Below are 27,346 nucleotides of genomic sequence, written 5' to 3'. Positions count from 1 at the left end.
AAATGCTCAAGCACCCAAAGAAAAAACACACAGGTGCTATTCTGGATGGAGAGAGGGCCTTTAACAACTTTCCTTCTTGTATATTTTAGCTTACTGAACTAATGAATAAATCTAAACAACAAAAAAAATAACAAATGACATACAAGAACGCTATAGTCACTCAAGACACATGTCTAAAAATATTCCAGGTGTAAATGGACATACTAGTCATCAAATTACCCAATAAACATTGTCTTAAGTCAAAAAGTGCTTGAAGTCAAGTCACAAGTCCTTGAGTTTTAAGTTTAAATGAAGCAAGCCTAAGTCAATACAAGTCTAAGGTCAAGTCCTTTAACTTGATTTCATATAATAGTTTGACCAGAATTCAGGAAATTTGTTTAATTCAATTGTATGTGCGTGCGCCTGTGGACTCACTTGGCCAACTGCTTCTCTGCATCGGCGCACAGCTCCAGAAGTCCCATGAGCACCGCTGACACGTCCATATAGGGCTCCCAAACAGTGAAGCCTCGACCAATTAGATCAATGGCGGTGCGCCGGATGGTGCTGTGGGGAGGCAGCTTGGGGCTGGGGGGCTGCAGCAGCAGGAAGGTCAGTGCTTTACCTGCAAACCGAATCAGAGTAGAGTCAGTCGGGATTTTATCTGAAAACCCTCTGTGGTGATGTTCACCTTCTAGCAGAGCATTTTATATGATTTAATTAGCTGTGTTTTTGCTTTTTATTCCTTAATATGCAGGAATATTAAGACTAATTTGCGGACAAAAACTGAATTAAGATGATTAATTTATTTACTAATTTGGTTATTGAGGGATACAACCAAAGCTGACATATTGAAAACATTAATCTAGGTGTGCTGGATGTAGCCCAATGACTGAGTCGGTCCAGAAAAGTACATATTCCTTCCTTGTTTTGACCAATCTACAGCATTTAAACACATCATTGTTAGATATCGGTTCAGTATAGCCACGCCCATCAATGCAACATAGCTGCTACATTAAAGCACCATGGGAGCGATCTGAAACAGACATTTTTCATAGAGAAATCTTCTTATTAAGAAAAAACAACAACCGTTAACATTTCAAATAAGATTTGGGTGAAAATATTCTAACTTTCGTGCCACACACACAAACACACACACACACAGAGGATAAAGACAGCAAGCAGGATGGAGGTCACTTCATAGCTGACCTGACATTTGAGCCAGTCTCTGTGGGGACGGACTGACCATTAAGACTCCAGAAAATATCCCCCATCCCTCAATAACACCCTCCTTTCCCAAATACATGTCACCCCCCGCCCTTCATTCCCCTTTGAGCTGTCTGTCTTTGCCTGTCTCACCCGTTGCAGCCTAAGGTACAAAGATTTTAGCAAATTTTTAACAAAGATCGAGCTAAAGGGAATTACAGAGAATTGCAGATTACTGTGAATATCTGGGCTGTAAATTTCATTTTGCTTTGCTCACTGGTTGCTCTTGGCTAAAACTGCCACGTTTCAAATCAGTTTTGTTGCAGCAGAAAGCCTGTCTCCGAGATTCTACATCCATAATATGAAGGCTCTTTTCTTCTCCTACTGTCTGAGTACACTCAGAAATCAATTCACTGTATTTTCACTTGAAATGCAAATGTTAAAGAGTCATAAAATGAAGAAACATATAATATTAAACCGATCATTTACTTCAGTTAGAATCCTTTGGTGGCTCTAAAGGTCCTGCCGTCTCCAGATACACACAGCTAATCTCATCACCTGGATCTCATGGCATTTCATCATCAGCCTCCCGTATATGGCAAACCCCTTCCTTATTGGTTTATATCTACACACATGCACAGCCTATGGATGGGTCTATGAAAGATATAGCAAGAAGCTAACCGTGTTAGCATTGCTTGGCATGACCATTATACGATGGCAGTGACAGATGGAGCACTAACTACGTTAGCATTCTTCTGCTACGTTGTTACGGGCGATGCAGACCGTATGAGACAGACAGCAGTGCAAATGTTATAGCTGGTGGTGACTGTGCTTCAAACATGTAGATCAGGTGCGTTGTTAGCGTGGTGTGACTGAATTAGTGACAAGACGGTGAACTTTGACCCTGGGTTCGTGATCAACATGAAGCAGCAAACATGAATGAGCTAAAATCAATCAAGTTTTAGTAACATACATCTATATACATACAAACAGTGGACTATAAATATCAGTGGTGATGTAGAACTGCATGAACTTTGACCTCCACTTAGTGATTATTACAAATCCAGACCACACAGAAATCAATGACACTCTTATTTATACCATGTATTCATGCCCTTTTCACCTGGTTCTCATTTCTAAAGCGTTCTTTGTTCACTTAAATAATTAACATTACAGCTATGTGTTCTTTCATTTTTGTATGTTCAGTTTTAAATTAAAGCAAAGTATGAAACCGTTTATTTCAAATGGGACATTACAATAAAGAACAGTTTATTGATTTCGTTGTCCTCCTTATTGTGTATATGCTTCACTTAGTGATTCGGCGAACACTCCCAACCCCACCAATGCCAAACAGGCTTTAGGGGTCATGAGGTCGGAGTTCACCGTGAGCAGTGACTGTGGGTGGGCGGGTGTGTGTGATTTGTGTGTGTGTTTGTTATGAACCTGAGGGAGCTTAATCTGACATCAACATTTGCCCTTATAAGCCCCATTATTTAGTTTTTGCTGGACAATTAAAGGTGGTCGTTAACAATCAGGGTTGTAATTGGGTAGATTGAGATTCAAATTTACAGCCCCTCTCCTCTAATCGGTGACCAGGAAGTGCAAAAGGTCCAGAGTCTGGTCCATTTCTCACAGCAGAGGCAGAGGCCGGCCTGCGCCCAAATGAACCAATAGCTATTGACAAAGCATCAGTTGGCCATAATGAGCTGTTAGTTAGGGCAGTAAACATGTCACATTAACACACAGAGGGTGATTAGCCCAGGAGGAAGAGGAGAGAGGAAGGAAAGGAGGAAGGAAGGTAAAATGGAGAAGACGAGAGTGTGAAATAGTGACAGATTGGTGACGTCTAAAATGTACCAGTCCGAAACGACCACTAACAGGCTTTGTGCTTTCTTTTCTCAATCTTCCTCCTTCTCCCTCTCTTCCTCTGTTTGAGCTTAAATGAGAGGTGAAGGTAAATCAATGTTGGGGACTTGGTTAGTGGATGAGAGCTGGATCGGATTGGCTGCAGAGTGAGGTAGAGAGAATCGAGAAAAGAATGAGACTGAGAAGGAAGGAGAGAGTAACACTGTGTACATTGGGTTCAAAAATGTAATTAGAAGATAATAAACACAATATTTAGCCCATAACTGTTGCATACATGCTTATTTATTGCATAACCACCAATCCGTAATTCACAGCCAGCTAACGTAAGCAGGGAGGCTATTGTGCTGTTTAGCCAGACGATGTTCCTGGATAACTTTAGGTTATTTACATAACCCCGGTTCTCTGAGTAATATGAGTGAGATGTCTCACTATGGGATGCACGCCTCGCTGCAGCCCTCAGAAGCATTAATCTCATTACGCCAATCCTGATTGGCTGGTGAACGTGTCCGTCCGCCATAGGTAGTCCCACCTACCTTAAATAGCTCAGGCGGACGGCAACACGTCATTCAAGATAAGCACCTCTTCTCACTCGCCCAAGCAAGAAGGGTTGTCTGGTGAGACATCTCACTCATATTACTCAGAGAACCGGGGTTATGTAAATAACCTAAAGTTCTCTTTCATAATATTTCGTTCGATGTCTCACTATGGGATGTGGTAGCTCCCGTATTGCCAGACAAGCTTATCTAGCGTCCACCAACCCACAGGGAAAAACACTCTGCTCCCATCAGGACAGTAAAACCGCGCGTGCCACGCACGGCGCGGAGACGTCCAACCTATAGAAGCGGACAAACGTGAGAGGCGAGGACCAACTCGCCGCAGCACAGATGTCCTGAACAGAGACTCCCCTGAATAAGGCCCAGGATGCGGCCAAGCCCCGAGTCGAGTGCGCTCGCAGGCCCACAGGTGGCTGCAAACCCTGACTCGTATAGGCCAAAGCAATCGCCTCCACCATCCAGTGGGATAGGCGCTGCTTCGTGACAGGTTTTCCTTTATGAGGATTAGCCCAGGAGACAAACAGCTGATCGCTCCTCCTGAACCCCTTAGTCCTGTCCATGTAAGTGCGCACCGCACGAGCCGGACATAACGCATGTGACTGCTGGCCCTCTGATGAAGCAGCAAAAGCCACAAGGTCAATAGGGGAACATGAGCCCAACACCTTGGGCACAAAAGCCGGGTTGGGCCTCAAAATCATCCTCACATCCCCCGGGAAGAACTGAGCGCATGACGGATGTACCGAAAGCGCATGGATGTCACTAACTCGTTTGGCCGAAGCCAGAGCCAGCAACAACACAGTCTTCAAAGACACGTGTTTCAAATCTGCTCCCTCCAGTGGTTCAAAAGGAGGGCCCTTAAGTCCCTCCAGAACCACAGCCAGATCCCACGGAGGTACCAGCGGTCTGGAAACGGGGAGGAGCCTGCGCGCCCCCTTCATAAAACGGCAAACCAGAGGGTGCTGGCTAGCCGTTCGCTTCCCAAACCCCACGTGACAGGCGGCGATAGCCGCCAAGTACACTTTAACCGTGGAGAAGGCTTTTCGCTTGTCAATCAGGTCCTGCAAGAATGACAATATCACTCCTACCGGACACTGAAAAGGAATGTGGCCGTTACTGTGACACCACCCCTCAAACACTCTCCACTTACAGTCATATAAAGACCTAGTGGAGGAGGCCCGAGCGCTCTGAATCGTGGAAATCACACGCTGTGACAGTCCCATAGCCGACAGATTGAGCCATTCAGGGGCCAAGCCCACAGCGCCAGGCGTTCCGGGTGCGGGTGGAAGACCGTCCCCCCCCCCTGCGACAGCAGGTCCCTGCGCAGCGGGAGCTGCCAGGGCTGAGCGCACAGTAACCGATATATCTCCGCCAGCCAATGCATCGCAGGCCAATGCGGAGCTACCAAAATCTATGCGAGGCCGTGCTCCCTCACTCTGGACAGAGTGGGGGGTATCAAGGCCAGGGGAGGGAACGCGTAAAGAAGCTCATGCGGCCAGGCGTGCGCTAGTGCGTCTACGCCGAGGGGAGCATCCAGGCTGCGCAGAGAGTAAAACAGCGCGCACTGCGCGTTCTCTCTCGACGCGAACAGATCCACCGCGGCCCGACCATAGCGGGACCATATCTGTCCCACAATCTCCGGGTGCAGAGCCCATTCCCCGTACACCGGCGCGCCTCTGGACAACAGGTCCGCGCCCGTGTTCAGCGCGCCCGGGACGTGCGTCGCCCTCAAGGAGAGGAGACGGCCGCAGCTCCACAGGATCAGTTTGCGTGCCAGCATGTGCAACTGACGGGAGCGCAATCCCCCCTGACGGTTGATATACGCCACCGTCGTCGTATTGTCCGTCCTCACTAGGACATGATGACCCATGAGAGACGGAAGGAAATGTTTCAGGGAGAGGAACACCGCTGAAAGTTCCAGAAAATTTATGTGAGCCCGCTGGAGGTCCGATCCCCAGCGGCCCCTCACAGACCGGCCCTCGTGAATTCCGCCCCAACCCGTCAGGCTGGCGTCCGTAGTGACCACCTTCCTGGACAGGACGGAACCCATGGGCACCCCCAGGGTCAGAAAGGACGGGGCCCGCCAGTGGCGCAGCGCCCTGGCGCACTCCGGTGTGACCAACACTCTCCGCGCGCCATGACGCACGGGATCCAACCCACACGAGGCCACCCAAAGCTGGAACTCCCTCATGTGGAGGCGACCGAGACGGACTACGAGGATGGCAGACGCCATCAGTCCGAGTAACCGAAGACACAATCTGAATTGAACAGACCTGCCTGGATGAAAAAGCGCGAGACACGTCCTGAAAGCTTTCACTCGTTCCGCCGACAGGTGCGCCGTGAAAGTTACCGAGTCCAGGGATAATCCCAGAAAGATTATGCCCTGCGCCGGGGACAGCGTGCTCTTTTCCGCGTTTATCACAAAACCCAGATCGACTAGGTGCCGTGTGAGAATACGCGTGTGCGCCCTGGCCTCCTGCTCCGATTGTGCCAAAAGCAGCCAATCGTCCAGATACGTGGCCAAGCGGATGCCCCGCCGTCTCAGCGGGGCTATTGCTGCTTCCGTGCACCGCACGAACACCCTCGGGCTTAAAGACAGGCCGAAAGGGAGCACGCGGTACTCGTAGCAGATCCCCTGGAAAGCGAACCTCAGATACTTTCTGTGGGGAGGATAGATCGGGATGTGGAAATACGCGTCTTTCAGATCGACAGAAGTGAACCAATCGTTCTGACGCACAAGACGCAGCAGGGATGCGTGTGTAAGCATCCTGAACTTGTATTTCCTCAGATATTTGTTCAGAGCCCGCAAATCCAGGATAGGGCGAATCCCGCTCCCCCCCCGTTTGGGGACCAGAAAATACCTGGAGTAAAAACCGCTCTGACACTGTGCGGGAGGGACGACACATATTGCTCCTTTGTTTAACAGTGAGAGGATTTCCTCTCGTAAAACACGAGCTGACTCTCCCTGAGCCTGGGATTGTATTATACCGGCGAACCGCGGGGGAACAGCGGCGAACTGCAGCCTGTAACCCTTCAAGATCGTCTTTAACACCCAGGATGGGGCTGCGAGTGCGGCCCATCTCTCCCATCTGAGAGAGAGAGGCGACACGCATCGCAGTCCCTCCACCACGAGAGGCGCCCGTCGTGGTGCGGTGGCGCCCTCTCGTGGTGGAACGACACGGTCCCTGTGCGGCGCCGTGCATTTTTGCCCGGGAGGACAGCGCAGCGGCTGGGACCTCACAGCCCCCACCCCGGGGAGAGCCGCGGCCTCTCGCCGGAGGGGGGCAGCGGGTGTCGCCACCGCGCTGCTTATTTTGACAAATTTGGCTTTTATTAACTGCGCCCTTAGCCCGCGGCCTGGATGCGACAGTGGAACACACTTTATTTTCTGCGTGAAAACTTGTGTATGTGTGCGTGCTTGTGGACATGAGAGAGGGGTAACCGCTGAACCCTCCGCCGTCAAATGTCCATCTCTCCCGGCTTGCTCTGGCACGGTCCGTGGCAGCTGGGAGATGGGGGCGTGGGGGACCCCCAGGTGCACGCTCAAAAGCCAAACAGGTGGAGCTGGAGAACGGGGAACTTCCAGCTGCAACACCGGTGGAGAGAGGGGTGGTCAGGCCGCTCTCTTCTTCTTCCTGGCCTGGTTGCTGGCAGCTTGCGCGGGCCGCGCCGGCGAAGCTGCAGTCGGGGCCGGGGGTTTTTTTGGGCCAGCCGGGCCGACCAGGCGGGGCAGGTGGGGCGGGCTGGGGTCTCAGCTGTTTCGGCATTTTGAACTGCGAAACCTGAGAAGCGGCCTGCGCAAAGGTTTTACGCTGCGCAGGTGGAGAGGGCGCTGGGGGCTTTCGAGGGAGGCAGAGCTGGAGAGCTTCATCCTCCTTCTTTTTGGCTTCACACCGCCGTTGCATCGAGGCCAACGCGGAACCAAAAATCCCCTCCGGGACAATGGGCATGTCCAGGATGTCGTCCTTCTCTCTGTCCGACAGGTTGGCGAGGTTAAGCCATCGCGCTCGTTCCTGCAGGACCATGGTCCCCAGCGATCTCCCCGTGGCCTGGACCGCGCAGCGTTGGACACGGAGACACAGGTCGGTGATGACCGGTATTTCCTCCCACGTTGCTGGGTCTTGAGTTTGCGCAAAATCCTCGCACAACTCAGCCTGATAAGCCGTGAGCAGGGAGAGGACATTGAGCGCTCTGGCCGAAAGCGCAGCCGCCTTGTACGCCTTTTCAGTCAGGGCTGACTGAAAACGGTCCGACTTGGACGGCAGGCTGGGGCTCCGAGGGGACACCGCTGACAGGCGGGGGTGGAGGTGCGCCGCAACGAGTGGCTCCATCGGAGGCATGCGGAGCAGACCCAGGCTGTCCATCGCCTCACAATCGAGGGACGAGGCTCCGGGAATCGGGCTCCTGCTGCTGAAAGGGCGGTCTCTCCACGAGCGCGCGACCTCATCCAGCAGCTCTGGGAAGACGGGGAGAAGTTGCTTCGTCGCGCTCTTGGCCAAGGGCAATTTCTTCCCCTCGTAGCGGGATCTGGTGGTCTCAGCTACGACAGCGGGCCAGGGGATGCCAAGCCGGGCAGCAGCGCGTTTGCACACGTCGAGCATGTCCGAGCTGGGGAGGGGAGAAGCTGGTATGCTACCCTCCTCTCCATCCCGAGAGGCGACGAAGGCCGCGGGCTGCGCAGCCCGGGCCGGAGTGATGAAGACGTCGTCCTCTTCTTCATCCTCTGATATGAGGAGTTCCGAGGCGGCATCTTCATCGTCCCCATAGTCCAGTTCCAGAACATCTTCCTCCTGCGGGGGATCCGCGGCTAGGTCGAGCTGGGAGCCCCAGCTGGCGCTAGCCTTCGGAGTCGCCACCGCAGCGACCGCCATCTCCTCTCCGTCCTCTGCGGCGGCGCCGTCGGGAGGGAGAAAGGGGTCGTGTCCAGACAAGCTAGCCTGGCGGGCTAGCCGTCTGCGGAGACTCTTAATTGTGAACACTGCGCAGTGTTGACACGAGCCGGGGACATCGATAGCCAGTCGGGCGTGTTCCAGCCCTAGGCAGCTCGAGCAGACCTGGTGTGGATCATTTTTCGAGATCTTATTCCCACAGCGACAGGGACGGGCCCCGGAGTCTCCGTGCCCTCTGGTGTGAGGGATTCTAGCCTCCATTCCTCGCTAGCTGGTGTGCCAGCAAGGCTAATCGAGGCAGTTAGCTGGTGTGCTAACTAGGTGTTTCAGCTAACTGGTGTGTTAACCGGGTGCAGTTAACTGGTGTGTTAACTTATGAAGACGAGGGATTAACTGGTGTGTTAATACTCGGTACTCGAAGCGCCGTGGTGAGGCGTCGAGGACAGTGCTGACCAGGCCGTGGAGGGCGAGGAAGCACTGGGGTCGATCTGGTGTGACCGACTGGCAGAACACGTCCAAGGCCAGAAGCGCCCGGCGACCGAAGCTAAAAAAGATCAGTCTGTGGACAGTTTAGCTAGCTAGCCCTGGACGCGAGATATGCTCCGAGTGAGAAGAGGTGTTTGAATGACGTGTTGCCGTCCGCCTGAGCTATTTAAGGTAGGTGGGACTACCTATGGCGGACGGACACGTTCACCAGCCAATCAGGATTGGCGTAATGAGATTAATGCTTCTGAGGGCTGCAGCGAGGCGTGCATCCCATAGTGAGACATCGAACGAAATATTATGAAAGAGAACCAGCATGTTAGCAGCAGTTCCACAAGCACCTCTGTAAGCAGCCATTTACACCTGGTATTAACATGTGGCCAGTTCCTGCACAGCCCATCCAGATATGTTAACTCAGAGAATACATGAGCTGAGTAGGCTCGCACTGTGATAGAATCTCAGCCGGTTGTAAATGTAAAGAAACATCATCAAACATCTTTCTAATACAAGCAACCTTGACAAATAATGTGGGCACGAGCAGTGATGTTTGACCAGAAAGGAAAAATAAAATACAGCAGCACTGCTTCGCCGTTAACAAATCAAAACTTGACTAATTTTTAGCATTATTAGATTAGTTCAATGTGCAAGTACAATCAACATAATAAGAACACAGTTCCATGCAGGATGTAAACGTAAAGAAGGATCAGCTGTCAGTATCAGATACAGATCTCAAGTTAATGCCAGGTGTAAATGGGGCTAAATTATGGTTTCTATCTCTATGTGACGTAAACATCTTGATCTGTCCACCACGGCACTTTTTGCACATGTGCCAGAGAAGCAAATGGGATGTTCACCCTGAGCACCTCGTGTATGTCAAGATGTTCGCACCTTCTTCCATCTCCTTGGTCCTATTCTTGTTAAGTGGTTACACATGCCATTTGCTCTTTCTGACTTTTTTAGGTCGTCCAGCCAAACACAACCACCAAAGGACCTTGTCTTCTTTCTCAGTCAGCCTTTTTAAACTGAAGTCTGCAGCGGAATCATAGAATCTGTGAACTGGCCTCAAGTCACTTCCAGCACCACCTATTTTGGGAGGACATGCAAATGGCTTTGGCTTTAATTTCAGGCGTGAGTAGACGCTATGAGCATCACCTTTTGCTAACCAATATTCAGCAAGAAGCAGCTATAACTAACAGCTATGTTTAATAATTAGGTGAAATAGTACATGATTTACCTAAATAACATACTACGCTTAGCAACGTCCACTGCTGCTCTAGGAGAAAAAACACAAACCATTGCTTGTGTAACGGAGGCATCAAGATACTTCAGAGATATCTTCTGAAGTATGACGGACCAAAATTCATCCCACATATTGGCAAAAAGTATTGCTGATGAAAATCATGATCCCATGAAATTTTGATTTCTTTCATCTGACTCACAGTAGATATTTCTCCAACTTCTTGAAAGTCTGCTTTTCCCTGTTGAATGTTCTATAATACAAAGTAAAACTCAATTTCCAATCAGCTCTCATGAATGTTTGAAAATGCCATGGTTCAAAGTGAATGGGCCTCAGTAGGGACTTGGGGTGTTTTGACATTTACTGTGAACGTTATTGTCCGGAGGCTGTACACTGATGTACAGTTTGTCTCCTTTATTCTGCCCAGCAGCATCCTCCATTCCCTCTGTCATCATCTGTCCATCCTTCCTTCCTTCCATCCTTAAGCTCAATCTCCCCCTCCATCTCCCCTACATTTCCCCCCCTCAACATATGAAAACATCAATCTATACTCTGCTGTATAGACTTCTGTACCCTCCCTCTCTCTGGGTGGACAGCTCTCATTCATCACACGCTGCGCTGTATGCCAACAACACCAATCCATCTTTCAATTTCATAACGGAGTAGGGGAGTGGGGGGGTGGGGGCGGATGGCAAGTGGAAGGTGGGAGAAAAACAACAAACTGAATGAGACCGGGAAAAATAACTGAGGAGGAAGATAAAGGCAGGAAGGTAGGCAGAAAAATGCATATGGCATAAAATAGTCATACATCAAATGCTTTATGAGTTTAAAATAGTTTTGCAACTCATCCAGTTACAAGTTGTTTCAATTTATATAAAATATATTCTTTATTTTTTGAATAACACCAGTTAAAGAGTTCAGATTTAAGTATGGAAGCATTTTAATTTCTGACACTTTTTGCCCCATCCATCCACCCCAACCTCCTCCTTACCCGTATTTTTAAGGTATAACATCAGCTGTTTTTAAATCGATTATGTAGCTTGTTTTAAATGGTTTCAACAACATGAAACACATGACAATATAAGTTACTGATATAATTGTTACAATGAAAAGAAATCCGTCCCCTCAGGGGTACCAGTGGTCGCGTTGTCAAGGACACCACAAAGACCAGAGACGTTCCTGGCACGGAGTTCAAGGGAATCAATTAAATCTGGAGTTGTTTTCATCTGGTGGCGTGGGCCTGGGGTTTCTTATATATGTGTGAGAGACTGGAGAGTCCACACAGGTGTGCTGACTGCTGTGTACAGGTCCAACTAAGAAGCATCGCTCCATAGCCTATCGGTGAGAGCACAGGCTCTGTCACTGGGCGGATGCCCCCAGAGGCAACAAATCAGAGATCAGGAGCAGTGGGACGGAAGAGCAGCTCTACTTAGTGCTGGTTTGATGCCTACCAAGGTCCAAGGCTGCAGGCACAGCATGGCACAGGCTGGGTTCAGTGTGTAAGAGAGTGTGTGAAAGTGTGTGCGTGTGTATGTGTGTGTGTACAGTGCCAAGCTCCTTAAGGTGTCAAGCTTGGTAGGTGAAAATCAATCCCATCTCGCTCCTCACCTCTAATCCAACAAGAAGTTTATACTTCAGTTGGGGATTTCAGAGTTTGGAAAAACGATGACTTGGGACCAAAATGTGAACTAATGAACATGAGATGTACCTTTAAACCTGCACACACTAGGCTAGGGCTCCCTTGGTCACAGCTTTCATTTGAATGTCATGCGTGCTGTCTCTGTACTTACATGTGTGTCTGGCCAATGAGTAGTTGGAAGACCCTCCACTTGTCAGGCCGAAACCTTCGGGCGCCTGTCCGCCAGCTCGGGCTCGCGCCGAGCCCTTTGGAGGTTCAATCTCAGCGCCGAATTCTGCTCCGATGACTCCCAGCAGCACGATAGCGGTGGCCTGTTTACGGCGCTCCTCGTATGAGTTGGAGATCTTCTTGGCGTTTGGTGGGAGGTTTGATAGACAGCCTAGTAAAGATGACAAGATAAGCAGGGAGACAAATTAACACTTGTTTGTTCTGCTGGTTCTTAGTGATTTGCTAGTATCTATCCTGGACTTAAAGTGGGATGTCCCCTATTTAATTTCTCAGCACAGCAAACTCTATTGACTAATGGAGGCCATAGGATGCTTTGCAAACCAGTTAAATGATTTTGTTAAGCTACTGTTTTCAGAGTAAGAAAATGACTTTCAGGCTTGATGTTTATTCATGTTTTGTGTGTGTTTCATGATGTGCATCATTAAATATACTGGACCAAATACAATAGAGTGTCGGGTATACTTCAGTCAAATATCAAATTAGAATGACCCCACTGTGATATGAAATTTAGAATGGTCGTGTACAGTTTTTTTGTATTATGAATTGTATGTCATTTTAAATGCCATGTAAGGAGGTCTAGACATCTTGTACAAAGGGTATTGTACACTGTCTTTTAAGCCAAAGAATTACAATGTGAAAATAAAATACACTATTCACTTTAATCAAATTCAAACAAATTCAGTCATAACCTCATGGATGTAGTATATTCAGTAGTTTAAGACTCCTTATTTTGTGACCCTTTCAAATGAAGGCAGAGGACATCTGGGACCTGTTTTACTTTTTAATTTCTTTCCCTTTTTTCTCCATTTCATGCTAGAAGGTGGTAAAAGAAAACCTGCAGGCCTGTGAGACTCCAGTGAGCCGAGCAACTGAACAAGCACACGTCTATTGTCCTGGTATTAATCATTACTTACACACACACACACACATACACACAGGCACACGTCTTATTGTCACGCTGAAAGCCTTTAGTCACAGTGAAAACACATTTACACATACACACAGACGGTCCTGTTCACAGACCTCTGGAAAGATTTTGGACACGTGCAACATCAGTGTGTGTGTGTGTGTGTGCGCGCGCGCACTCTTTATTGTGTTCGCCAAGACGACCCTAAAATACCCTCTTTTGTGAGTGTGGGTGTGACAGGGTCCACACAGTGGGGAACTACTGTTGCAACACTGAGTGGAGTAAGTGTGTCTGTGTGAGCGATAAAAGTGCGTGTGTGTGTCTGTAAGAGTATCACAGTAGGAGATGAGAGCTCCTTACACATCTTGGATCAAAGGCCCAATAAGGACAACATAAAAAATGAGCGTGTGTGAGTGTGTGTGAGTGAGTGTGAGTGAGAGAGAGAGAGAAAGAGAGAGAGAAAGACTTGTGTGTGTGTGTGTGTGTGTGTGTGTGTGGTGTGTGTGTGTGTGTGTGTGTGTGAGTGTGTGCACGCACTGAGCCACACACACATTCCCACTGCCTCCACCCTCAGATTTCTATTTCTTATTTTCTCCCTCTCTCTGGATGAGTGAGCACAGCATTGTTATGGATTTGTATTCCAGTGGAACATGCGCTCGCTCGCTCACTACACACACACACACACACACACACACACACACACAATAAGGACACACGCACACAGAAGCAGGGGGTGAGTGAGCACACTTGGTGTGATGAATAGAGCCAGTGCGAGAGAGGTGGTCACTGCTGGGTCAACTTCCTGTTGATGTTCACACACACGCTGGATTTGTTAATGTCGCATGATCCTTGATTAGCAAACGCTGACTGAGGTGACAGAGGCTGGAGGAAACCTAAAGATTGTACAGATATTTAATGACTAAGCTGGTAAGTTAATAAAACCTCCTAAAAGAAGTGATTAAAACAAAATAAATCATAATAAATTATCTGTATACTCTGAGCTGTTGTTAACCTCGCCTCATTAAAGCAACAAGAGGAAATGACTTCAGTGGTTTCAGCGCATACGGCAAGGCTAACGGTTGTAATATTCATTTGATTCCTCATCAGCTCGACCACTCAATGAGCTACAGTGTGTGGCTAAGTGAGTCTCGCTTTTAGCTCATAAACCCAGTTCATCCATGCATGTGTACTATTATTTTTCGATAACCAGCTAGGTGCTAGTCCAAGTAATCCCAAACTGATTACTATGAGATTTGTTATATGACCAATCATGTGTATTTTGGAAGTAAATGAAAGTATTCCATCCAAACTGAATCTTACTCAAATCTTATTAGCTGTGCAAGTGTGATTTTGTCTTTTGCCCACCGCTTTTCTACCTCGGTCCATTTTTCAGATCTCAGCAGCCCCCCCTCCCCATATTTCCATACTATATCCTGGTGCTTTTTATAATGAGATTGCTAAAGGCCAGCTGTCATTTGGAAGAAGGCCCAGCGGCCGGCTCTGATAAATGGATTACAGATGGCATCCATCCCCCGGGCCAGACTGGGCCAGTAGATAACAGAATTAGAGATAGACTCCCAACCAGAATTACTAAAAAGTTCAGATTTACAGAAAGAAAGTGAAAGTAAAGACAGGAAAATACAGGGAGATAGATGAGGTATGTGCTGGAGTTAGCGACAAAATCGAGGCCTTTTGTCGTGTGTAACATGGTTTTTAGTGGGCAGGGTGGACAGAACTACTAAGTGTCCACCCGTTGTTGTTCTTCCTAAACCAAAAAGCTGTAACTGTATGATGGTGTGAGTGAATATATTGTATATGTGGGTGGTGCGTTCATAGCCCACAACCAAGCAGTGATGGAGCTATATGACCAAACCTTCTGACACCTGACAGGGCTGATGGCTACAGTATGTTCTGGAAATGTTCTGGTCTGATAGTGCCGACACCAAACTTATGGAGTTGTCGTGCTTAAAGACACTGCACCATCAGAATTCATAGTGACTGACTGTGAATGCTGACAATCTGACAATCCATTCCCCAGATGTTTTCCAGACCAGTTTTTTGCGTTACCAGTAGAAATCTACCACCACCACATTCTAACAGCTCATATGAAAGACTAATATATATTAAAACAAGTTTGCTACTATACTTTACAAATGATTTGGTCTAAAACAGGTGATATTATCAACATAATACAGTATCTCTAGTTTTCATTCTTTGTAATTAGCAATGTTAAATCCTAGTTTGGTATCCAGCATTTGAGGAAACCTATATTTACTCACTTAAGTCAACAAAAGGTGATCTGGCTGCCTTGATAATAGAGAAGACACATTTAGTTATTACTGTAAACTCAGAGTAATACAGCTTTACAGGAATAAGCAGCAGCCAGTTTCAGAGATCTGCAGCAGAGCAGAAAAAAGACACAAAGGAGTACCTCTACCTTTTTAGCTGTGCATTAATCCTCCTGTCAAGGCCTTGCCAAGACACTGTGCCGTTTACAACTATATCTTTGCTAAATGGTCTTAAACGGTTACTTATTTCAGACTATTTAGCTAAGATACAGCTTTATACTGGAATAAGTGTGATAACTAAACTGAGAAAGAGTTGGCTCTAAATTGAGATGGTCTTAAATAATTTTTTTATAATTATAATAATACAAAAAAACATTTTCTGACTATTTACACTTTACTGTCATAATGACACATCTACCCACATATTCACATACCGGTGCCAAGTACTGGGAGCAACTTAGGGGTCTTTGGTTGTTGCTCAAGGACACACTGGCATCTAGAACATGTGCGGGGGATTGTACCTCTGACCCTCTCGATAGTGGAGAACCCTATGCCTAACCTTAACCAGCAAGCTGACCTGATAAGTAGATCATCAAATATTAAATTATAATATCTAACCCTGACCCCCAAACCCTCATTTAAAATCAGATAAATAAACGGATGACAAAACCATCCCATTGGATACAGCTAGTGTGTCATAACCTAGCACTGAGCTGAAATGTTTCAAATATTTAACTGACTCCGGTGACTGAAAATGTTGTGTGTTTAAAAATGTATTTTCAACTCAAGTGTGAAACATAAGGTTTGCACAAATACCAAATAGAGTCAGGGTGAATTTAATTACTAATAAATATATTAAAAAGCTCGGCAAAAGTTAGTTCAGGTGAAACATACACAAATTATGTACGCGATTTGATTTCAAGCGGATTGAATGTGAAATTTCTTATGACAAATAAGCGCAATTTCGGCGCACTGCTATCTGCTGTTTAGTTCTGGGTGTTGCTATCCGACAAATTAACAGTCATTTTTATTGAAAAAGAAATTTTCGCACTTTGCCAATTAACGCCGATGGGGCCAGATTGGACCCACTGGCTGGCCAGTCTTGGCTCGCAGGCCGTATGTTTGACACCCCTGCATTAGAATGTCACTCCTTTGATAATCAAATACCTTTTAATGACTTGCAGTTGCCCTAAACTTAAATTATCTGTGAGATGTGAGGTCTTCTGCGGACAGTCGGCCCGGTAGCATCACTTTCTGTGGATCTGTGTACCTGCTGCTTCTCCGCCCGTGTGGACGGACTGATTGATTTTTGAAGCCTATCGATCTGCTTCCTTCGCAACTGGCAGATCTATTGTAATGACATTGCATCTAAATCCTATTTGTTGGCCAACCTGCTCCCAAACATAACCGAATAAACTAAAGAGGGGGATGGACGTGCTCCCCTCAGTGCTCGCCTCCGCTCAGCTAAATCTTCATAAAAACAAGAAATGGATTGAGATAAAAAGGCTTTCTGGCTGAAATGACATTATCCATAAAGGAAGGAATCTATTAAAAAAGGGCAAGATGGTGTAATGCAACAACCTGTAGAGTCCATGCAATCACTGTAAAATTATGGAAGCGTCACAAACAGGAGAAACAACTGACATGTTACCTTTAACAAAAAGTTCAGTTTCAATGAAAATAAATATCACTTTTGTTACTGTATTCATTTTTTATATATCAGTTTTTGCTATAAGGACTGAGATCAGTTTTCTTTGTAATTTGACATAATTTCAAGATTACTTTAAATGACAGAATGACATAATGAGGACAGATGACTGGTGGCACTGGAGAGAGACAATAAATCAGGAGCGATGATGGGAGGGAGAGGGGAAAAGGGAAAATGAATGAATAAAAATGGAGGGAAGGAGAGGCATATGGAAAAGGAGACGAATGAGACAAGAGAGGAGAAGGAAGGACAAAAGACAAGTTAAGAAAGGAGGACAGAAAAGCACAAACATAAGATGGGAAAAGGGAAAAAAAAACAACTTAACAGGAGATGAGAAGGAAAAGAAACCATGAAGAATAAATAAGAAATAATCCATTATTACCTGCTCTACAAATGATATGATAGTTAGCAGTAGCACTGTCCATTCTACGCATTCAACTTGCTATGTTATGGCCTATGTGTTAGTCGCTCTAATAGGCAGTTTATGCTAGCTACGGCAATAGCAAAGACCCTACACAGACCCCAACATCGTAGCCTGACGTGCACCTCCCTTGAAATGTAATACGCGTTGCGGCGACGCAGAGTGCAGGAACTGTGATTGGTCCGTTTGGTAGTAGCGTGTTTCCGCTTTACTATTTCCGGCTGCTTCTCCATCTCCGTAATTTTCAGATTGATTGTATTGGATCAATAAAGATGGAACACATCAAGGAAAGGTTATCTGAGGAGGTCTGGAGATACAAACATTTGTATGACTCGTCTTTGGCGAAATTGTAGCCGCTATTGTTGAAATTCGTGAAGCAGGAAGTTGAAAGAAAAATTAACCTGACTGGCAACCGCCCACTAGCGCCAACAAACAGACAAAAATAGTAGAATGAACTAAGAAGAAATATCCCAATGTCATGTTCAATGTACAGGTCAAATAACTGAAAACACATGAAAACCATTAAAACCTATTCCCACTAAACCCCGTGCCCTCAAATCCGTAAACCTAGGGGAAACACTGAGTGCTGAAGCTAACTAGCATCTTACATTATGCTACAAATGTTTATATCAATATAAGTAACAATGGTTCCTGTTACCTTATGAGCCAAGTTAACCTCACATGATGAGCTAACACACATCTGTCAACACACTTTAGTGGAGAGGCCACTCATTAGTGCAGTTTTCTTTCCTTTTTTGGATTTCTTCTTGCTGGGACCTACCACAGATAAGGACTGGTACTTCTATACTGGTGTATATCACAGTCCCTTATTAGCAAATTGTTCATATAAATAGGTTTGTTTAAAGTGTTCACACTCTTGTCATCTACGCAGAACACATGATTGTTTTCTCCCCAAACAGGGCCATGTTGATGAGAGCCTGCCCTGAATGATGTATAGCTGGTTTGACACATAAAGAGGAGTGTATTATATACAATTTAACTGAAATATAATAATACAATAATACATTTTTTTGTAAGACCTTGCTGCCACATTATCATATATGATTTACAAATAAGGATACTCTAAATCTGAACTGTAAATCATGTCTCCATGATAATAAAATACTGGACGTATCTAGTGTTCTGTTTTGTTTTTTAGTGGGAAAAAATATATCAAACCAATAATCTTCCCATAACTCACTATGCTCCAGCCCCACCGTGTTCCCATCATGCACCTCAGCTCTGCCTCCATTGGTAATCAATGGGAGACTGGTAAAACCTGATCACCTGGGACTGAGGGAAGAGATCAATACCAGCAGGAAACTGATGTGAGAATGTAGGGAAGGGAGGAGGAGAAGGTGAACGACAAACGGAAAATTGTGGTGGGAGAAAAGATTTACAAAACACTGTATATTCAAAAGTGAATATACAAGAACTCAAAAACAAGCTGAAACAATTCAACTCCTAACGCGGCCTCAAGCCAAAGACAGACCAATTCTTGGATCGTGAAGAAAGTTTCATAAAGTAAAAGAGTGCTGGTGTTGTGGGGTGGAGGAAAGGGGGAGTTGGGGTGAACACTGTCCTTACAGCAAATGTCAGGAGACAGAAAATCTGGGGAAATAATTGAAAACACAATTAAGTTGATAGAGAAAAAAGATTTGAGTCCTGAAACGGTGGCTGCCCTTCCAACCCGCCCGAGTCCATCTGAAGGTTAAGTGTATTTTACCGTCTTAAGACACAGAAAGGAGAGCTATCTGCGCTCACCGGGAACTCTGTGCTTCAATTAGACGAATGCGAGGGGGGCACTGAAGGGGGTCAGGGGGAAGTCCGCATGAGATACTGGATACAAGTTTGTAAGGAAAAGGAGAGGAGATAAAACCAAACTGCTGCTTTTTAGATGTTGATTTTTCATCTCTGCTGACTGTCCATCTGCGTTTAGTTTGCTTTTCTTCCTACACTGCTATTCATTGTGGAAAATAATGGTTCCTACTGTCCACAGCAGACCAGGCATGTGTCAAGATGTAGCTGGATCACGTTGAACATCATAAAACATATAAACAGTTGCTGGAAATATATACGTTATATACTAAATATACGTTTTAGATGTGAGGACCTGTTCTGTTTTTATTGTTTTATTTGTGTAAGGACTTCTGTTCTGTGTGTGTTGTGACTTGAGACATGGACAAAACAAGTATTTAAAATGGAAAATGTCTTGGCTGAATTATGTGATTACAGTGGGATTGTCATTTGCTGCAAATCTGACAAAGCTGACCTTTAAGGGAAGAAGAAGAAAGTGCCCAAATGGAGGAAGCTACTGTAGTTTATTAGCCACGCTGCACTGTCATACACTGCTCAGTCTACGGAAACACAAACGTGTTGCTTGCCTGGATTTATAACTCAATCTCAAGAGTCCCTCGCCAGCATGGCAGGTTGACTCATGCAGCGGCCCACACAACAGCCAACCCCCTCATACCATGGCCCGCAGGAGAAACGGTGCGAGAGCCCACGGATGCACACAAGGGTCATGGCCAGGCTAAAAGCTAACCTACATAGACCAGCGCTTCCTGCCGTGCTTGCCAAAATCAGCTCCCAGGAAAACAAACCTCAGGCCAGCTGGAACTGCTAGAATAGGAACTGCGGGGCCATGATTTTCACTGAGACTCATCACTGCAATGGACTGTTCCTGTGCTCTAGAAAAGGCACCGCAGCATGTAGAGTCAAACTACAACGCTATGTAAGAGTTGAATACTTGAAGTTCACTAACTAACCTAGCAAGGTTGCTAACTGATATTAGTAAGACTTCGCATTAGCATCTGATCTAGACAATCCGATCGCGGGTGGTCGGATTTAAGTTCCATGAAACTCCTGATCCACTCCATTTTGTGCTCTCTATGCAAATAAACACCAACATAATTTGGGGCTCAGTAGAACATTATAACAGCTGCAGTCTAGAATGGATTGTGACTGCTGTTTCAGAACCACAAACCGCTGCTTGTTGTGTCGCCTCATGACTTGATATTGTTTGCTTATCTCTGCCCTGACGGCAGTTATTTTAGAGGCCTGCACAAAGCTTTCATACACACCATAATCTCCGGTAATAAAGCTAAACAAAGACACCAGTGATTGAGGAAATAACTTAACTACAACCAGCTTATGATAAACATATCCTTATATAATATATATAATTAACCACATGCCGTTATGTTTTTTTTAATGACAGAATCATATTAAATAACAGATACAAGGACAGAATATTTTAACACTACCAAAGGAAGGTTGTCAAATGCGTTCCAGACTACCACCAAATGTGGTTTGATATCAGATCGCTCAAATGCATCCTGGACACTCGGGACCGTAATGGGCCAGGAGGGATGCTAATGCAAGGTCTGAACGGTGTCTAAGTGACAGTGAAAAAGTTGGCTTGTCAGTTGTACAGCGGTTTAGCTACTATACAGTGGTTCTGTCTGCTCTGTCAACAGTATTTTTATCTCTACATGCTGCATTACAGTAGCAATGGAATAAAGATGCAGTGTCAACACTTTCAGTAAATGAGAGCTTTTCTATAGCACTATCTACCCTCAATCCCATTAACTTTTGTCCACTGCATATAGCAGTAATACCATGTGAAGGCATGGTTTGATGATATCGCCTGAGATCTCGTTTTTAAGATATTTTTTTTTAACTTTTCCATTATCAATAATGAGTTTGTTTTGCAGTTTAATTTACCGTCTGACGAGTTTTTTAATAACACTTATGTTTTCATCGCTTTATGAGCTGTCACGTTTTTTTTGCTGTTAATAGAGTGGTCTGAAAAATGAATGTGGATGATAATTTCACTAATGCAGAGACAATGGACAGGCTCCACCGTGCTGCTTGCTCATAAAGGAGGAGCAATTTTTTATTAAAGCCACCGCAGCTCAGCCACCCTCTCCTCTCACACACACGTGAATCAACGCCATCTGACAGGTTTCAACTCCAGCGAGAGAAAAGAATCACAATTTAGGAGCGAGAGGGAGAAGAAAATGATCTTCCCAACAAACAGTCAGAAAGCTGGAAAGGCAGAGGATGGAGAAAATTACTAGAGGTGAACTTTAAATATGACAAAACAATGTAAATGTTCCACATGGCCCACATGTCAAGAGAATGAATGGCTTAAATAACTGATCAGCCTCTTTATTCATGATTTTATGAATTTCTTTTACTTAAATATAGTTGGATTTTAGTTCAAAAATAATATTTCTCTACGTTTACAGTTTAAGTTGGGATTCTATTTTCTTATGAACCTTGGAACTGCTGGCTGGTACACAATATATATCTGAGTAATGAGATTTAAATGGATAAGTTTCGATGGCTCTCCCTCTTTATCACAATTTTCATACAAGCAGATCAGAGTTTGTTCTGTTTTATGCAGTGTCTGTGATGACTAGGCGCACTGAGCCTCATAGTAATCAATGGGACCAGTATTACCATCTTAATCTGCCCACAGGGCTGAAGGGTCTACATCAAAACACCAGAAGGAGTCGATGTCTCTTTGTCTGCCTGGTTGTCACTAATCTGCTGCACATTCAAAATAATACTTTAAATCTTGTATTCATACATATATTTACCAGAATTTTCATCACAGCTATTACATATTTACAACTTTCTCTTTCTCATTGTCTGACCGAAAGGAGTTCACGCCCTTGTCAGGACAATACCTAGCCGACAGCTCAGACAAAATAACAATACAATGAGTGGGGATGGTTAAGCAGCCCATACTTTTTTCTTCTTTTTTTAAATCAGTTAGCAAAAGTATCAACTGTCAAATGTCATTCAACAATCATCAGAAATCAAACAGCCACTCGGGCACTTGGACAGTGACCCAGAAAACCAGGAAGTAACACCAGTCAGTCATTTCTATCCCGTGACTCCACATCTGTGGTCAGACCATGAGCGGGCTGACAGTCTGTAAAACACACACACACACACACACACACAAACACGCACAAACACACAGACCCCAAGGCCAACGCTTTATCTTTGTGACACATTCATAAACCCTGACACACATACACACAGACAATCACACACACACACACTGCCCACCCCCCTCCCACTCCTCATGTGCGCATTATCACACTGGCCATATGAGCATAAGACAGGTGGACAGAGGAGAGGTGATGAAAGGAGGATCACATTATTACTATATTATCATAGCATACAGTGCCATTCATTTATTATACAAGTACATAATGCTATATCAGTAATTACTATGCTATACTACACTGCATGTTGCTATGCTAGTACATTGTACTATTGTATACTGTACTACTGCATTATAATATAATACACACAGTACTAGATAATTGCTTTATCAGACTATATTTGTACATATACTAATACATTTTTCTATGCAATACTGCACTGTTAATAGATTACAAAAGCTAGCATTATACGGACTTGTATACTACAGTGCTAGTACCATAGACTGTATAAAAAAATGGACACTGCGTCCTCACTTCCTTGCATTAGCCAAACTGACGCTAGGTTACTGGGGATATGGGCAGCGGCATCTTCCCAGTTTGGAGCCTGAGTCCTCAAACTACCGTCAGAGAGTGGAGCCACGTGGATCCGCGTTATCGATGCCCCGCCCACACTTCCACCAGACTCACTCACGTTTTCATTTAATTGATACTGCGCTCCGCTCAACCTCCACCAGTCACAAAGAAATGTTAGATTTACTTCTTTGTGTATTTATTTATTCCTACTCTCACAGATCTACGGGACCGCTTTACGGAGCTGCGGGCAAATAACTGGTAGTTCTTATGATGTCACATCCTGTTTTTATAGCGTCAAATAACTAAAATAAAACAGCAAAATTGACACCTGAACATGCGTCAGCATTATATTTACTACTTAACTTGAAAAAAATAAAATTTGATGTGTTCTTTAGTGTTTTAGATTAGCGCAAGTCTGATGACTAACATGGAGAGGTGGAGCTTATGACCTATACCGGAGTCAGACACCAGGGGGAGCTCTACTTGCTTTGGCTTCACTTTTGAGGCGGTGTTCTGCCGTCCATCATTACGTACAATCTATGGCTAGTACACATAACTATACTACTACAATACCCTAACTAGTATACTATACCATGTACTGTAAGTATACTATGTTAGCACATTTTACTACACTCATACATCAGGTTATATACAGTATATGTACAATATATATGTTATACAACTACTACATACTCCACCAACACACTGCTCCCAGTGCTTGGCACTTGTGTGTGAAAGTGTGACCAACTGCGTCATTGTGACTGTAAAGCACTTTGTGTACCAGCAGTTACAAAGGTGCAACATGAATACAAGACCCTTTACTACACAAGGCAACACACAAAGCTATGTTAGATATTGCTGTTTCTGTCTCAGAGCCAGCAGAAATACATTCCAGTACATTAATAATATTTGGACAATAGCTTCACTCTTCTACCTGTAATACAATAATATTCCCATATGCCAGCTGTGTCCCTCGCTGTGTTACACAGCACAGACGCAATCATCTGAAACAATCAGAGCGTTTAGAGTCGTAGCTCAGAACATTTATCTCTCCGTAAGTTCAATCTGCTCCGAGGAGAAATGTGATCTGACCCAAACGACCTCCAGGCTTAGATATTAGATTAACAAGGGAGGCTGGCGTTTCAGCTAACCAAATCACAACTGGGCTAATGACACAGAGAGGTGAGGGTCAGCCTGACCTTTGACCTCTGACCTCTATCACCGCTGCTGTGGACCCCTCACAACGGGTGAGGAAGGAAGGATGGACACAGACGTGATAAAAGAAGGGAGAAGAAAGAAATCCCTCCATCCTTTCTTTATTTTTCCGTCCTTCCTCCAAAAAAGAAAAAGGAATTGTTGCTGAGGTAATGAATTTACAGCACATATTGACTTTACTCATATCATTTTAATTTCATGGAAAGGTGCCTGGCAGCACGGTGTAAATGCTTCTGTGCTGAGGAAGGGGGTAGATGGGGCGGTGTCCAGCGGGGTTCTTTGACCTCCCAGGGGTCACCTCCTCCATCAGAGCCTGAAGATGAGATTCTCCTTCAGTTAGTGGAGGCAGTCTTCCCTCTAGTGTAGGACCACATTACTGTTCCACACTGATATGAATGAAGCAGTCACTGTTTTTAAACTGAAGCAGACCGCATTATTGTCTATGACTATGAAAAGGCAGAAACACTGAACACATTCAAAAATTATGTTCGTTAACTTTCTGTTGATGGGCCAATCGTAATTTTGCAGTTAAAATTCTTAGTTAAAATCTGTGGCTGCTTAAAAAAAAAGAAAAATGTTGTTTTCTGACCCATGCAACTCATGGACCGAGTAATTGTTGTTGTAATCCATATTAATTAGGTCAAAATAAATTCAAAAGTGTGACTTTCTCCCTAAGGATTTAGCAGTGGGACTGAAGTTGTTTGTGAGCAAGACCATGCCAGTTGGGTTAACCCATGAATGTGGAGCAGAAGTTACCTAGAAATAATTCACAGCCCTATTTAATTGAGCAAATGCTGCAGTCTTTCAGGAAATATCTGTCAGTATAAACCAGATAACTGTATAGACCTTCAGGGCAACAGAGAGCTGTATAAACTGGAAAACTACAGATGATGAGCCACTACTAAATTTACTTCAACATATAAAAATGATAACATATCGGAAGGTATTTAGTTGTTCTGATTTGTACATCCAGGGCTTTTCATATATATATTCACTCCTGACAATATCTAGTACTTGCTGTATTGTTTAAGTGTTTTGGAAACTGTCCAGACTGTCATGCCAGTAACGATCCAATGAACTGAATTCAAGTGTGTGTATGTATGTGTGTGTGTTTGTGTGAGCGAGAGAGAAAGCGAGGTGACAATGTGTGTGTGATGAGGAGGAGGAGGAGGAGGAGGAGGAGGAGAAGGAGGAGGAGGAGGAGGCTGTGGATCCTAATGACATCCCTTGACACTGCCAGGGACATAATTGCGGCACACAAACACACAGGTCCATGTTGTGCGTGTGCGAGCTCTGGTCTGGGAGGTTTTGCAGCTGTGGCAGCGAGCAACAAATGTTGTCACCTGCACAACCTGAACTTTGTGTAGGCTGGTCCGTGTGTGTGTGTGTGTGTGAGAGAGAGACAGGATAGACAGCAGACTCATGTGATGAGTCTATCGCCGTGGAAACAGCCTGCAAGCGAGTGATTCTGCGGCTGTCGACATCCAAGTCTTTTTCCCTTTGTCTCCTCCTCTCATCTCTTTCCATTTCCTCCTCCTTGGCTCCCCTCTCTCGGTTTCCTTCACCCATTTCACTTCACCTCCTCTCATTTTCATTTTCTATTGTCCTGTACGTATTGTAACACAGACTTAAAAAGTATAAAAAGTGGAACTAACTTCAACATCGTTATTATAATGATATATTCATTTTATTTTCAAACTAATGGAATTACAGACAGGAATAGTGCTATTGTAAACACACAACCACATTTGCTATGTGGCTCGGCTACAGCGTCTAATTGACGCAGAAGCTTAAACCGCCCATTAATCTGACGACACCCATGAAAGCTATGCAAACAAGAAATGTTGTTTAATTCTACAGCAAAGCATCCTGTTTTGACAGTTTTCAATATAATGCGATTAAAGGTATTTTAATCACACACTGAATCTTTGAAGCTTTGGTATGTAATCAGAATCTATAATAGGAGTGTTGATTCCACCACTACCTGATAAAAACAAGTTAAGGCACTGAATGACTATATATATATATATATATATATATATATACATACTATTCACCAACAGGGCAGCATTACCACCAATTGTTTCTAATGCAGTCACGGTTAAGGGAAAACAGCTATCAAAATTAAAGCCAAAAAGTTCTTTCTCCACAATAGAAAGGGTCTAGACTGCTCTATGTTTGAGAAATCTGCTAACAGATTTAATACTGCAGAGACCGAATGGGGGAAAAAAAAAAAAAAACTGCTGCCAATAGGAGAAAAATGAGCTGTGAGAAATGATAAATTGTCAGACACATCTGTGATATTGACTGGTCTGAGAGAAGGATGGAGGGAGGAGGAAGGAATGAGGTGCAAGAGACAGAATGTTAGAGGTATTTTCTTTGCATTTACTACTGTAATACTATGTAATAGGGATGTCCCGATCAGGTTTTTTTGCCCCCGAGTCCGAGTCCGAGTCATTTGATTTTGAGTATCTGCCGATACCGAGTCCCGATCCGATCCGCGCCACTAGCTTGAAGTTGCTGCCGTGTTCCTTTAGAGCTTCCTTTACAGCACGCAGCAAAGTGACGTCATGCCGCATACGTTGTTTCTGTGTGGAGTTGAGACGGTCTGACTCTGTACCACCATATAACAGCAAATACTAAGCTGTTACTTTTCCCATTTGTTTTGAAATATTATAGATCTGATAAAAAAAAATAATGAGAATAAATATAAATATATATATATATATATATATATTCGATCCCTGATCGGGATGTAACGTCCGATTCCGATCGAGTCTGAAACCACGTGATCGACCCCGATTTCCGATCACGTGATCGGATCGGGACATCCCTACTATGTAATACTGTACATTGTACCGGTGAAATAATTAGAACTCCCCTTTAGACAAATGAGTGATTCTGGGATGGAAAAACCACAGATTACTAGGACTATATACAGAAACGATACTACTCATGAATAATAAATCAAATGAACTGATCAAAATGTGAGTGGGATCTTTCAAACGGTCACAGTTAAACATTCCAACGTGCCAACGATAAACGGACAAAATGGTCATTTAAATATGTAACCTCATATTACGTTATTCAAGAGGGGAAAAAAAAAAACTTATAAGTGAGAAGCGGATAGCTGAAAACTGCAGGAGACAACGGGCTGTGAGAAACCATTTGAACTGCATCGAGAAACGGGTCTTA

At 44.8% G+C, this 27,346-nt stretch overlaps 1 protein-coding gene across 2 annotated transcripts in view; it reads right to left on the bottom strand.

The window, feature by feature from the left end:
- The window catches only part of wdr7 (WD repeat domain 7), a 106,438-nt gene that overhangs the window by 20,236 nt on the left and 58,856 nt on the right, over positions 1-27,346 (bottom strand). For both annotated transcript variants that reach the window (XM_084572726.1, XM_084572727.1), the window contains exons 23-24: positions 11,999-12,226; positions 415-601 (exon numbers count right to left, since the gene is read on the bottom strand). In XM_084572726.1, coding sequence (XP_084428852.1) covers positions 415-601; positions 11,999-12,226 — 415 coding nt within the window. The remainder of the gene's footprint in view (positions 1-414; positions 602-11,998; positions 12,227-27,346) is intronic.

This window comes from Chelon labrosus (assembly GCF_963514085.1).
Source record: "Chelon labrosus genome assembly, chromosome: 22".
In the NCBI taxonomy this organism is placed as follows: Eukaryota; Metazoa; Chordata; class Actinopteri; order Mugiliformes; family Mugilidae; genus Chelon; species Chelon labrosus.
Note: the sequence above shows the minus strand (reverse complement) of the source record. Positions and strands in the feature narration are given on the sequence as shown.